General features: G+C 39.5%; 1 protein-coding gene across 4 annotated transcripts in view; it reads left to right on the top strand.

The window, feature by feature from the left end:
* APBA1 (amyloid beta precursor protein binding family A member 1) overlaps nucleotides 1-14,963 on the top strand; it is a 99,897-nt gene that overhangs the window by 46,349 nt on the left and 38,585 nt on the right. For all 4 annotated transcript variants that reach the window (XM_030004050.2, XM_030004045.2, XM_030004046.2 and 1 more), the window contains exon 2: nucleotides 11,356-12,560. In XM_030004050.2, coding sequence (XP_029859910.1) covers nucleotides 11,409-12,560 — 1,152 coding nt within the window. In that variant the 5' untranslated portion in view covers nucleotides 11,356-11,408. The remainder of the gene's footprint in view (nucleotides 1-11,355; nucleotides 12,561-14,963) is intronic.

Here is a 14,963-nt window from a genome sequence, read left to right as displayed (position 1 = left end):
TAATTATGTCTGGGGAACAGATTTCATGTGTAGTCACCTTTGAGCAGCCAGTTCCACTAACAGAAATGTGCTTGTGCTGAAAAGTAGGTCTCAGTCAAGACCTTCCTCAGTGCAGAGAAAAGAAAGTGATGTTGATGTTGACCCTGTTTGAATAACTAACCCTTTCCTCATCAGCTCTGGGGAGAAGCACAGGGTGTATCTTGCTCCCTAAGTCACTGAAGGTGCAGAAATTCTTGATGTTTCAGGCTAGAAAAAACTTTGCTGTTGGGGAGCCTGGAACAGGCAGACAGGTCTGGTGAGGCCAGTCAAATGCAGGTAGGTGCTGATCTAGCCACAAAGGCCTCTTGCAGCTGAAAATCTGGTGTGTAGGGCCTAATGGTGCATCTACTCTGTGCTGACAAGTGGCCACAGCATTTCAGAAAGGTCATAACAGTGGAAGATGTGCTTGACAATTTTTTCTGTAATCACTCAGGTCAATGCTTGGGAAGTAAATGTAAGACATCCTTCCATGTGGTTTTGGAGAGGGAGCGTGGAGCTGTCTTTACAGCATAGCACTGTAACACTGTTGCAGATCTGTGAGAAAATGCAAGTGGCAGATCAGTTTTCCTTCAAGCCTTTGGAAACTCATGAGTTGATGTGTGCAGCTTTGGTTTTTTTTTTTAATGTGGACTGAATCAGCAGCTTGTCCTTGAAATAGAAGAAGTAAAAGGATCTGCAGGTGTTATTAGAACTTGGTGGTTGGAGATGAGATTGGGCTTACTATGTGGGCTAAAATGGCAACAGAAACTACAGTAGAAGAGAAAGCTGTCCACGTAGGGGGGAGAAAAAAGTTAATTTTAACCTCCTGTAACCTACGTCTGTGCATTCCTACTTCCTCCCTCCTCCTTTGCGTCTGTTGTTCTGTTCCATAGGTGTTTTTTTCTTGTGATTTTTTTTTTCCCCCTGAGAATTAAAGTTATACAGATACAAGCTCAAATCTGTTGAAGTAGCATTTAATTCCAGGAATATTGCAGCTTGAAACCAGTAAAATTTTCCTTTTTTTGTTTTTGTTTTTGTAACTGTAAGTTTTCAGCTGTGACTATACCTGTAAATGAAATCTCTTGTTAGTGGGATTTCACTGTTTCTTCACGAGGTTTTGATAGCCTGCAGCACTTACATACTCTTGCTTACCTAATTTCTGTGAATGTTAGCAGATGTGGGCTGTGATGTCTTGCCATCACTCAGAAAGAAGAGACAAACTAACTAATACTTAAAACCTTTTCAATAATGTAATCCAGGCATACATCAGGTCCTTGAAAAGGAGCTTATGATATGGCATCTATAAAGTGTTAATGCAGTTGTTTTGAATGGTGAGAAGTGGATGGAAAAGAGCTGATATGCCCACCATAATCAAATACTTTGGAATTTTAGTTACTCCATCTTTCCATCTTCCTCATTCTTTCCTGGTCTGAATAACATCTCCACATCTTACATATTGCCTTTTTCAAGCCTTTCTAGAAAAAGTAATTGTCAAAAAATGTGTAGTAAAGTGTAAGTCTAATTGAAATAACAATTGAAGTAAGAGCTGTCGGTTTTGAGGCTTTTATTTTTCTAGGATGAAGGCAGCAGGGGTGGGGAGGGATTGTAAAATCTAGTGTTTTCAGTAGCTAGGTGTTACAGTTGCCAGGCAGTAGTATATTTTTAAGTACATGTTATACTATGAAAGGTAAGCAAGTTCTGTATGCCATCTACCCCACCTTTCCAGCTTGACTTGGGTATAGCTCCTCTGAAACTTCTGAAATAAAACAAATTAAAGGAGGATCAGGTCTCTTACTTCTGTGCTGTCTGAGCCATGATTGCTTTTCATGAGGGAGTATCCTTAGCTTGAAGCTGTCAGGTAATAACGAGCACCTCAGAACAAATCATTTTACTGATCATATGACAAAATCTAGGAAGTTACTGGCGTTTCAGTACTATTTCTGTACTGTTTCAGTGAGTTGATCATGTACTTTTGGATTTGGGTTTGGGAAGATAGGAAACAGATTTTTGGATCAAGATGTGTTGCTCAGTTTTCTTGCTAACTACAAGATTTGTTACAGATGCATTTAGAAAGCAAAAAAGTTATTGCTTAGGTGTCCTAGAGGCTCTTTTTCCCTTCATATTTGTACTATACTGCTACTTGAGCCTTTTTTCTTTGAAACAATTTCTCCTGGAAACAGTATTCTGCAACTTGTTGCTCTCGGCTGAAGGAAGCTAATTAGACAAACAGACTAACTAGCTGAACTTTACTGTCATTTAACTTGGTTTTCCTGAAAGCTGCATATTTGCTGAAGAGCCTTCTCTCACATTGTAGCAGACCCTTCTTTTCTTGAAGTGGTCTCAACACTATCCAAATGTTTCTGTATGCGTGACACAACCTGTGGCTTGATTGCATTAAAGAATTCAAAAATCTAGAGTTTAACCTACTTGAAGAGTTTGCTTTCTATAACAAAATTGATAAGCTTGATTTTCCCTTCATGGTATCGTTTCAAGTTATTAAATCAGGAGGACTAAGTGACTCAAAAGTTTCAACAGATGCGGAGTGTTCTCAGTCTTGATTCTTGGCTGATAGGTCTTGTGTCTCGCTTATATCAAAGATGTGTTGCATCAAGACTGTGCCACACTGACCAAGAATACAGCTAAGTAAGATTGTCTCAACAATAAAGGTTGGGTGAAATCTTTGTGTGTAGGCAGAAGAGGAAAACCCAAGGGCTTTTTTGACATACTAGTTCTTACTCTCTCTGTGAGTGAAGCTTGAGGCATTCTTACTCGCCCTGAAGATAGCCATGCCCTGCAGCTTACTCGGTCATATCTTTTAGCTCTGTCTACAGTTGCTCTGTATTACACTATTAATGGCATCTGAAAGGAGATGGAAAGGGTATTGGGCTTTCTCGGTCAATTTGGTTTGATTTGTTGGGGTTTTTTTGTAGCATAGGTCTAATCCCTCTTTGTTTAAATAGAGAGAAAAACATAGTTTTCATTGCTATAAAAAGGTCGCTAGTGTGAAGATAACATCAACTACATTCAGAATTCATCACTGGAGAGTCAGCATTTCCCACTGTGCTCTCTGAGACAGTTCTGCCCTTTTACACAGAGAAAAAATAGTAAATTACAAACAACCATATGTTCAGATTTAGTAAAGATACATTTTTTATAATTGTACCTATAACAGAGATTGATGCTAGTCTCACATTGTAATACTGACCTTAAATGTTGTTGTGCTTTGACATTGCTTATATACTATTTAAATTTCTCTTTCTTCTTTGGAAATGGGTTTTATTAGTAACAATTAATTAAATACCAGAGTAACAATTCCAGTGGTCAAAATTTTAGATTATCTGACCACTAATTAAAGATGCAATCCATAGTACACCCAGGAATAAAACTAGCAGTAACCTGTTGGAGAATCACAGCAGAGTGAAAGAGAACCCCAAATTTCCTTATTTTAGCTGTTATAGGACTTTTACATATGAAGTTTAATCACTCTGGTTGGTGGGAGCAGTCATATTTATTCCCTCAACCAATTACAATCTGGGATTTGTGATTTATTTTTTTTAAGCATCTTTGATCTAATGTGTCTAGTTGTTGTACTTTACTGTAGAGGTCATCTGTGGATCCTTGCCAAGATTTTTCTCTACTGCTTTTGGTTCATCTCTTCTGTTTGGGCCATAATATCAGCTAACCTTCCTCTGGCAGCAGATGGATGGCTTCAGATATTGCCAGAGTCCCTTGCCTCTGTTTCTTGGGTAGGCAGGACTTCAGTGTTAAAAGGTGATGGGAAGGCTCTGTTCCTTTTCTGATCGAAGCACTCTCTCTCCAGTGCCCTAAAGCATTATGAGATCTGGCCTGCCTGCATTGAAGATTACTGAATGGTGTTTCTCGCTCAAGTTTAAATTTTAGTTTTGAATAAGATGGGAATTGGAAGGAGAGAAAAGTAAAATGGTTTTTGAGAGCTCATTAACTCTGGTACTGTTAGATCTGCTTACTGTTAACAAAAGTTTGGGGTTCTTTTATGTCAGATGCAGGGTTCTCTCAGGTCCCCTTTCTTATCATGGGGGCAGGCATGGGCCTGGAGGAAGGAGGCCCATGAGCAGGAAATGAAGGAGATGGGGTTTTTTTTATCCTGTGTCTGTTAGGTTGGCTTCATCATTGGCTGCATACTGGTCATCAGCTCTTCAGTGTGCTCAGGTTCAATGGAACTGGAAACTGAATTTTTTTTTTTTCCAGATGTTCAGTTTAATGATTAGGATACCTACAGCTAATTATTACTTTTTAAAAAAAAATTCTCATTAATTGAAGTCTTGCAAAATGCTGCTTCTTACCTGTTTTAAACCTGTATTAAAAACAGGTGGAGGTGATTTGCATAGGCAGTAAATAATTTCTGTTTTCAATAAGCTGTTAAATTTGTGAATACAATAAGTTATCTTTTTATTCCTAAAGTACCTTTCAAATCTTATGAAAAGTTGTAAAGACATTTATCAGATAAATTGTCATTTTTTTAAACTGGTCATCTGTAGTTTCACCAGTTTATGTGCTGCAGTAGATGAAATGGGAATGTGCTTTTGAAGACTTGCAGCAAGGGTGAGGTTGTGTTGTCAAAACAAGTTGAAAAACAAAAGTAGGTACATAGAATTAAAAAATGGAGAGTTAAAAATGCTGTTGAGCAAAACCATGGTATGGTCCTAATACTCTGTTATCAGGGGAGTAATGACATTTCCAGACTCCACAAGAGAGTTGTGTGACTTGTTCAGGTTTCTTTAGTTATGATGGCAATTCAATTTAAAGAGATATTTAGGAGATGATGTAAACAATTTTTGAATTGGAAGCAGACATTCATATTAATTCCCTGTAATCACAGGGTTAGTCTGAGATGATGTGTTTTAGGAAGTCTGCTGCTGACACATGTTCACCCTTTCCACCACAGAATTTTATACCCTGGTGAGAGCCAAAGAAGATTTAGAAACAGTGGGAAACTGAAATCTGATGTATGATTTGTCTTTGAGTTACTCAGGTGCACACTACAGCTTAATCCAGTTCAATTCCGTTCCAGTGTGGCTTGTGTACTCTGTTCCATTATTGTTTGCTGATGTTAATAACATAATGTTTAATTGTGTTATATATGAGGAACTTTATAACTACTCATATCTAAACAATAGATGTAATTATGTCTTCCCAAGAATTTGTAGGTTTTGTTTATTTTTCTGCTGCAGACTTAAATCCCATGATGGTCCTGTTCTAGTAGCTCAGTGGGTCTTTGGTCATAAATTTATGGTTTTGTGTTTTCTTCATCTGTTGTGCCCAAAATTTGACTTCTTGTGTGCTTTCAGTTGTGGGGAAACCTGAATGGTAAGCCACTGAATCTTGTGCCACAGTGCTCAATCTTTGGCTAGTTGTAGTTCTCTTGTTAGGCTCAGGACTTCTTTTGGGTGCCATGGCCAAGCTGATGTTGTAAGCATGGTGTACAGCTCTCTTTTATTTTAGTAACAGTATTTCCTTACTTTTTGTTAGGAATCAGTGTAGTCTTTTAGACTAGTTGTGGTCAGAAAAGACTGATACAGGCAGAAGCTACCCCCTTTTGAAATTTACACACCTTACTAGAAAACAAAGGCTTTTTTTTTGTGTTTTAAACTTTGCTCCTGCTGTGTTCAGCAGCAGACCTGGGACTCAGAAATGGAAGCTTCCAGGGTTATTATGAACAAAATTGGAGTAAAAGACTTTGCAGAAAGTACTAAAGGCAAATTATGTGTTGAAACTAATGTGTTTAACTTGTTTAAAATATTACAATGATACAAGATTCCACAAGCACTTGTAGAAAATTTTGTGTGCAGACCAATATTGTGCATGCAGCTTTTCTGCTTTATGATTACAATATTATGAGCGTTCATAGTTGTTCAGCCTCATCAGTATGAACCAATGTGTGTATGTCTGTGCATGTGGTGGGGTGTTAATGTCACTTTCCAGGTGCTGCTTTCACTGACTTGCAAGAAACATACCTTTCTCAGCTTTTTTTGTTTAAAGCTGTTTTGGATGAGCTCACCTAGCACGTGGCAGGAGAAGCAATCAGGTTTCCCAAGCAGGTTGCAGTTCAGAAAAGAGAGAGTTGTCTAACACAGGAGAGGTGGGGAATTCTCTCTAAGGGGGCATTGCATATGCTGTTAAATTCTCAGCCATTTTATACCATAGGGCCTCTTAAAAAAAAAAGAGAAGATTTTGAAGATGTGCCTCAATGACATATGTTTGCTAAAAGACTGTTGGTTTTTTGAAGGTAGCTTGTATTCATATGTCTTGTTGAGATAACTGTATCTGTACAAGTGAAACATTGGTGTATTGCTGGAGTCTGGAAAAACATAGGTGCTTTGTGAAATTTCTCAGCGAATGTGCCAAGACAACTTGCGCTTGGGCTGGGATGCCTTTGCAAATTCAGTCAGAGGTCTCTCTGCTTCTAGTGTGACTGGGAGTTATGGGTAAATATGTTCAGAGAATAGTTATTTTTTATGGGAGACATGGGTAAATATGTCCAAAGTTTTTTAGGGAAGACAAAACTGTTTTTGCTTACACGTTCAAGTGGCATACTAACTTTCCTCTTGCAAAAGTTCTGCAAAATAACGAGAAACCTGTTATGCTTCTTATAAATGAAAAGGTTAATTCAAAAAATATGCGTATGTAAATACCCCTTGCAATGATACAGGCTGGGGCTGATGGGGCTAAGGAGCAGCTCTGGGGCACTGTCCCAGGCAGCAAAAAAAGGGACAGTGGCACCTGGGGCAGTGTGAGCAGGACACGGCCCTGAAAGCCAGGGGAAGGCAGGGACTGTCCTCTCTGCTCAGCACCTGCCAGACCTGACCCACCTGGGTACTGCCTCCCCTTTGGATGCCTGATACAAGAATGACACTGATAAATTGGTGGGAGGTGAGGGGAAGCCACCGAGACAGTGGGGCTGGAGCCCTTGTCCTGCAAGGAGAGGCTGCAGGACTGGGGCTTGTTTAGCTGTGAGGAGGGATGGCTTCATGGTCATACAACAACAGACCAGGGGATGGAGGAGATGCAGCCGGGCTCTTCACAGTAGTGTACAGTGGGAGGGTGGGTTAGAGACAGCTGGCACATGCTGAAACAGGGGAAATTCAGACGGACTATAAGGAAGAAATGTTTTCCCTACAAGGACAGCCCAGCAGTGGAGCCAGGGCCCAGAGAGCTTGTGCCATCTGCAGCCTTGGAGGGTATCAAGTCCCAACCGGATAAGGTACTGAGGAGGGCTTGGAGTGGTGACCTCCTGTGGTCCCTTCCTAACTGAGTTATCCGGTTATCCTATATGTGACAAAAACCAGTATGGATGTGTGTGTGTGTGTGTGTGTAGGTGTAGTCTTGGTTCCACATGGCACACAGCTTTGTTTTGAGACAGTAACTATAGCACACAGGCTTATTGAGAGTGTGATCTTTTATTCCAAAAAGTCAGGATTAGACAGTGGAAATACAATTCACAGTGCTCTTAGAAAGTAAACTCTAAAAGGCATATTTGGAATAATAAATGAAGAGCTTCATTTCTGCCTGCATGCACAAGAGACCAAACAATTATACATCTGGACTTGGGAAACAAATAACAAACCAAATTGGAATCGGAACACTCACGTTTTCACCTTTTCTTATTGCATGTCTTTTCCTGAGTAACACTGGGCGTGGATGTTGTGGTCTTGCTCTGAGATGATAGTATGCCTTGTGGTGATGTTTTTAATACTTCTTTTTTTAATATAAAGTAGCAGAGAAAAATCCTTAGACTTCCAGCTTTTTCTTTATGTTGCTTGAGAAATATGTGGAGATGTTTAATTTTTTTACAGGCAGGAATGTAGTTTAACCTTCAGCAAAGACCTGGTTGCAGTAGTAATCAACCTCTGATTTCTCTGTTTTGGAGACAGATTCATCCATCAAGTCCTGAGTGCAAAGCTAAGAGTGCTTACAGAGCACTTTCCCACATATATTTGATTACTGGAGCACAGCTGCTGTTCTGGGTAATTAATGTGAGAGTATAATATCTTTCAGATGGGTGCTGTGCCTTTATTTCCAAGGTCAGATGACCTCTCTTGCTTATATTCTCTTCTGTCTATGGCATTTTATGTAGGTTATTGATTTTTGTTTGCTTGCTGGAAATAAAGTGCTTCTTGAAGGCCTGGTGAGAAAAATCAGGTGGACCTTATATTTGCTTGAGGGAATTGCTACTAAGAATAAAAAAATGTGGGTTTTAGTAGTCTTCCAGCTACCATGTATGAAAAGGGATTTAGTGCTTCTAGCCCCCAACCTTAATAGGTGGTTCTTTAAATTACTGTCCTAAAGACTGATTGTTAAACAGTCAAATAAATGTACTTGACTTAGAAGCTTACTTTTCATTGAAGGTCATTGAGGCTGAGGTGACCTAAGGGTATTTATTCAGATCTACAATTATATGAAGTAAACTTATCTTCTTTTCTAACAATTAAAATTTCTCCTTTTTTTAAAATTTGAAAATAATACTTTATTGTTTGCAAAATTAAAAAGTAAAATTAAATTGAAATTATTGGAGGAAAAGCAAACAGAAGAGGACTTTTTCAGTAAAAAGCTTTAAGTAAAGCTTAAAGTTTCCTCCTCATCCCCTCAAAACACACAACCTTGAAAATTTCAGGATATCAATATTTGAAATTAACCTGAGGTCATTCTTCAAATAAGGGCAATTTTACAAGTGGAACTTTGGAAACTTTCAGTTTGCAAAAGGAAAATGTTGGGGGTCTCAGCTGGTTTTTAGCAATATTTTGTATGGTTTATAATCTCTGTAATTTGTTTCTCACAGCTAGACATGTCAGCAATGCTGTCTGTCCGTAGTATGCATTATGTTGTGAGCCTGTATTAAGACTTCTAAAAGACGATCACATATATTCAGATATTATCAGAATTTTTGTTGTAAATACAGTGGCATTTGATACCTTATTTGACTTGAGGTAAAGGTAGTCTTCATGCAGCTGAATTTTGCCTTCTTTTCTAACTTAACATAATTCAGTTAAAGATGTGGCAGGATACATGTGATAAAGATTTCAGAAAGCTGGTCATCATCCTGTGTTTATGTGTAACTATTTCTTTCAACTTGTACTGCCCTTTTTCTGTGGGTGACGAGTGACACTTAGGTGTGAGTCAGGGGCTACTTTGAGTGCAACAGATTTAAGGTAGAATTTTTAAACAGTCCTCTCTTTTAGCCTAATTCGGCCTATGTGTAAAGCAATGGAAATTTTATAACTGATTTCAATGGAAGCAGGAAATCCTGCTTGGGAAGGACTTTTCAAAGGGCTGTTATGCCTTGGCATCTTCACCCTTCTTTTTGTGGGCTTAAAATGGAAAGCTCTCCAATATCGTTGTTCTTGTTTACTTCAATAATACGTCACATGCTGCAGGGAGGAGAGTGTTTGGTTTGTTAGTTCTGGCACACACCTGCATACACACCTGTATTCTGACCATTCTTTCCTGATGTCTTGGAAGTCTTAGCTGGAAAAGACCTTACCTTGTCACTGAAGGCTTCTTACTAACATACCTTCTTTAGCTGGAAAAACAAACTGATTTTTTTCATAGTTATTTTGAAAAAGGAGTAGTTTGTGTAGAACTTCTTTATCTGTTCAGTTAGTGTGATTTATTAGCTATTATTTTACAACTGCATTTTTTATATACTGTATGATATACATTTTTCTCCCTTGTGATGAGGGTGGGAAAGGCAAGTCTTAGAGCTTAAACACAGCATGCTAGATTTGTAAAAGCTATGTATGAACTTTTCCTGAAAATGAATAGACCTGTCTGGAACAAGGGCCAAGATGTATTTTGTTTCCTTTTTTTTTTAAGGACTCCTAAGTTTTAAAGGCTAAAACATTACATGTGACAAAGACAAGGAGTGTTTGGTGAGCTGGAAGCTGCACCCACTAGATTTGCCATGGAAGTATAGCACAAGTATCTCTCACCTAGCCTTGCCTCACTGTCAGCTTTTCTCATAGAGGGCAACTGAAATTACTGTTGCTTTCTCACCACAGAAAGTTATTCCCACTACACTTTTGCACAGAGCTCATTTAGTCAGCGAAGTGTCACCTGAGCCTCCTTGCCTCAGTTCAGTCAATTTGGCTCAAGTTCTATTTTACATTCATGTTAGTTTTTTTAATTGGTAATTGACACATGCTTTTATAGATCCTTCAAGTTAGAAGTCTTCCAGCAGGGACCTTTTCTTATAGTACTTACCAATAAGTCACAGGCTAGAGCTGTATTTTACTTATGTATATATGGTTTGACTTAGGGACCTAAAAGGACATAAAGTGTCCTTTTTATGACACTACATTTTTAAAACATACGACAAGGTTCAAAATAGCTGAAGCTGCTACATAAAAAATGAAACCTTCTGAGCTAGATAGGCCTGTTTGCTCTATGAAACTTGTAGAAGCTAATCTGTATTCTTACGGAGTTTACCTGTCTCTGTGGCCTGCATATTTATTATTATTGGCAGACCTCTCTAGTAATTATATCATCTTTTGAGATTTTTACTCAAAGTCAGCAAGGCTAAGATGCATCACTAGTCTCAGTGTGGTCATGGTTATGAATATTAGTAATATCTTCATGTTTTAGGAAAGATGTTTGGTGCAGAAGCCATCTTAAGTGATTATAGATACGTATTACCTTACCATGAAGGTAACTATGTTGTATCTAGCTGTCATGTGCTTCTCTGGGGAAAAGGAACAGGTGCTTCAGATACCCTGAGAGTGCATTTCTATTTCTAATGATTTTTTTTAAGGGCATAGGGTGACTAGCTCAGCTTGAAGTACCATACTGAAGAAGTGTGGTATGCATAGCTGTCATGTATCTGAGCAATTGCAGGCTCCTGTGATGGGACTGAATCTGTCATTTTACATTACAGCATCCTTCCTTTGCACCAAGTTAGTGAGCTGTAGGGAGAGCGGTGGAGCAAAGGTGGAATATTTCTGTCATATCTCTACCATGGTTGAGCCTCTGGCAAAAGTTACCTGTTCTAACATGCACCTGCCAACATCATTGAAATGCCACACCAGTCCATAGAAGCATCTCCAAGGAGTTGCTTGGAAATGATTCTTCCACAAAGAATTTGTCCATAGAAGTGAGAAGTGCAATCTGCAAAGGGATCATTGTTGATTGTTGCTGTTGGAGATCATTTGCATGGGAGGTCATACTGTTGTGCTGGCTATCATCCAACTTCAGAGCTGATGAAGTCAAATGTTTGTCTGCTGGGGAAGGGTGCCTTTTGTTGCTTCTGTTTATTGACTCCACTTTTTTTTAAGAGTAACGTCAGAGGTGTTTTTTATTTCTTTCCAGCTGTGATAGACAAAATGTCAATAGAATAAGTGACCTACCCACCAGAACTTGCCATGAACCATTTGGTTGGACCGCCTGAGGGGGAGGTAAGTGAAGAGCCAGCAAAAGGAGCAGTGAACGAGTCAGTGGAGGCTGACCTGGAGCACTCAGAGGTGGAAGAGGAACAGAGGTATGCAACTCGCTACTCAAGGCATACAAACAGCAGCCAAGGGGGCCTGTCTGGGCAGGAGGAGGAAGGCATGTTAGCTCGGTCAGCCAGCACTGAGAGTGGTTTCCACAATCACACGGATACTGCAGAAGGGGATGTGATAGCCACAGTGGAGGACAGTTATGACACAGAGAGAGTTCAGGAACATGAGGATGAGAGCGCATATGCGGTGCAGTACAGGCCTGAGTCTGAGGAGTACACGGAGAATGCTGAGGCTGAGCATGGCGAGGCCATTCATAATCGAACATTGCCCAATCACTTACATTTCCATTCCATTGAACACGAGGAAGCCATGAATGCAGCCTACTCAGGTTATGTCTACACACATCGGCTCTTCCACCGAGGAGAAGATGAACAGTATGCTGAGCCTTATGCCGACTACGGACTGCAGGAACATGTGTATGAGGAGATAGGAGATACACCAGACCTCGATGTTAGGGAGGGGATCCAACAGTATGAGCGGGAAAGGGAGGAAGATGACAATTACCGCAAGGAGGCACTTGGTGCCCGCCTTCACCATTATGATGAACGGTCTGATGGAGAGTCTGACAGCCCTGAGAAGGAGGCAGAGTTTGCACCCTACCCAAGAATGGATAGTTACGAACAAGAGGAGGACATTGATCAGATTGTAGCAGAGGTGAAGCAGAGCATGAGCTCCCAGAGCTTAGACAAGGCAGCTGAAGACATGCCAGAGGCAGAGCAGAGTTTGGAGCATGGTCATGCTCTTGCCGGTGGTGGGCATGAAAGTAATGGCCAGCTCCCAGCTGGTTCTCGAGTTACATCCAGCTCAGGAGAATCTGTACAGAGGTACAGCAAGGAAAAGAGAGATGCAATTTCACTGGCCATCAAGGATATTAAAGAGGCTATTGAGGAAGTGAAGACAAGGACCATCCGTTCTCCTTATACCCCTGATGAACCTAAGGAGCCTATCTGGGTCATGAGGCAGGACATCAGTCCAACCAGGGACTCTGACGACCAGAGGCCACTAGATGGAGATGTGAGTATACAAAGCTTTCAGCTCTCAGGTTATGTGTTTCGTTCCTTTGTGACATACGTGGCAGTGAAGGCGGGTGCATTGTGTTCTTGTTCTGTGACTCATCCTTCAGTAAAGTAGTGCTGTGTGTGTTTTAAATTTGTACTCCAGAGAGCATGTAAGAGGTAAGCATGTGCATTATCAGTGGGCCAAATTTTTCTTTATGAAGCACTGCTGACCCCAGTTATACTGTACAAGAATTTGTCACATAAAGCTCTTCACTTGTTTTTTCTGAAACAAGTGCTGTTATATTTTTTACTGCCATGGGGTATTTTAGAATAGCTACCAAACACTTTGTCTTCTATTATCTATTTTTGTGTGTTTCTGTTAATTCTGCGTTTCTAAGTTTCATTTTCTGTCACATAACAATCCTAACAGTTCCATCAGAAATCTGTTAATTTTCTTTATGATGGTATCATAGATCACATTCATATTCCAGAAAAGTTGCAGGTTTTTTGTCCACTTGCAGGCTCTAGAAAAGTGTTACGAACCTCAGTATATTACATTATGACTGTAAAGTGTATTCACTCTCTAGCAACCTAAGTATTGAAGGCGATCATTCAGATTTACAGCATCAGCATTTCTGAAATTCTGTACTTTTGGCATGAGGCTTAGCTTGGGTCAGAATCAGTTCCCAGTTTGTGGTTCCAGCTGCTTGTATGATAATCTTTACGTGAAGCTTTATGGGGTTTCTGCATTTCTAATAAAATAAACTCATAAACAACTGTTAACTGCATTAAATTTATGCCTGATACAAAAAGAACTGGTAGGCTAAATTTACTGGCCAAAAATAGTTTATCATATGGACCCATGCTATTACTTCAAGGATAACTGCACTGCAAACATCTGCTCCATCCTCTTTATTGCTGTGGAATCTTTTTTGTAACCTTTTTTTTTTTTGAAGAACACAAAAAATAGAACATTTTATGTGTTGTCTGGTGTTTCAAGCTGAATTACTGTAATGTTCTAGGAATGCATCAGAACTAGCCAAAACACCTCAAACTCTGCAAAGGGAACTCACATGGTGAAAAAAGATCATATGCCGTGTAGATCTATGACAGGCTTCTGGTTTTTTTATCTGCCTTCAGAACGAGGAAAGCTAGTATTCTACAAATGGGAAGAGATTTTTGGAGCATGGTGTTTGAGTTGCTGAAAAAACATGCAAGCTGATTGAGACATGTAGCTTCCAGATTTTATTTTCCCTTGAAAACTGTTGGAAACACACAGTGATGAGTATGTTTGGGTGGGTTTTTTGTTTCTTCATAGTTTCATTGAAACTTTTTTTTTTAAATCTATATTGCAAAAATTACAGAGTTGATTAGCAGTCACGTGGAGGGCTAAAGCAATCTGCCCATCTACATAGGAAAACAATTATTTTTAACTTAACTTCTTTAAAAATTTCCAAAACCTGTAATTATTTCTCTCCCCTTTTTCAAATAGACCACATTACTCTTTTGCTCTACATTTTGTTCACCATAGTGTCTGTGTACTGGCATTGTCTGGGAGGATCAGAGAACTTCCTGTTGCTCCTGATTGTCTGATTGTAACACGTAGTAACATGATGGTCTCAGTGACATTAGGCTGGGGATCCTGAGACCACTAAGTCCTTCATGAAGGTTCTCTAGCTGCTCTCCAAAATCTTGCTGCACGTTGCAGGATTTAACTTTTCTAAGGTATGCTGGTAGGACTCAGCCTGGTATGTTCATATAGTAAAGAAAACAGGTGTTTCCATTGGGCTGTATTTACATTAGGTATTGAAGTACATAGGTGTTGCTGTTTTCTACCAAAAGTTAATTTCTCATTCAAGATTTTCCATAGCCTGTCAGATAAGAACCTGACTGAGATTTTCAGTGCTGGCTGTAATCAAAACAGTGATGTATAATGACAGTTAGTATAGCTCAGTGCAAAGATAAATGATGGTGGTGATGTACAGACAGTCTGTGTTCTTGGAAAGAGGAAGTAAATTAAGCAAATAGTTTAGAAGATCTGTAGCAGATAGAGGGGAATAGAAAAAAGGGACTTGTGACTGGGTAGGAATTTTGTTTTTCACTGAAGATGAGATATGTATTTGGTTTATTGGATTCTTTAATTCAGATGCCAACCCATGAACAGTCTGCTTAAATTGGGCAAAATTAGGTTGTGTTGACTAAGTGACCATGAGTGATCAATTGTAATAAAAATATAGCTGAAGCCCATTAATCTAAATGTAGATTTTTCTTCTGTCTCTCTTGAGAAATAAAAAAGTTCTCAGACAGGAGCTTTTCAGTGTAACTCGTATATGCCAGAGATGTTATTCAGTTTGACTTGTAACTTTGGCCTTGAAATAAGAAGGAATTACATAAAGAGAGTGTTTTACCTTCAGGCAGA

The sequence above is a fragment of the Aquila chrysaetos genome, chromosome Z, assembly GCF_900496995.4.
Source record: "Aquila chrysaetos chrysaetos chromosome Z, bAquChr1.4, whole genome shotgun sequence".
Taxonomy (NCBI): domain Eukaryota; kingdom Metazoa; phylum Chordata; class Aves; order Accipitriformes; family Accipitridae; genus Aquila; species Aquila chrysaetos.
The sequence above is the reverse complement of the archived record's forward strand: the minus strand, read 5'-3'. Positions and strand labels throughout refer to the sequence as shown.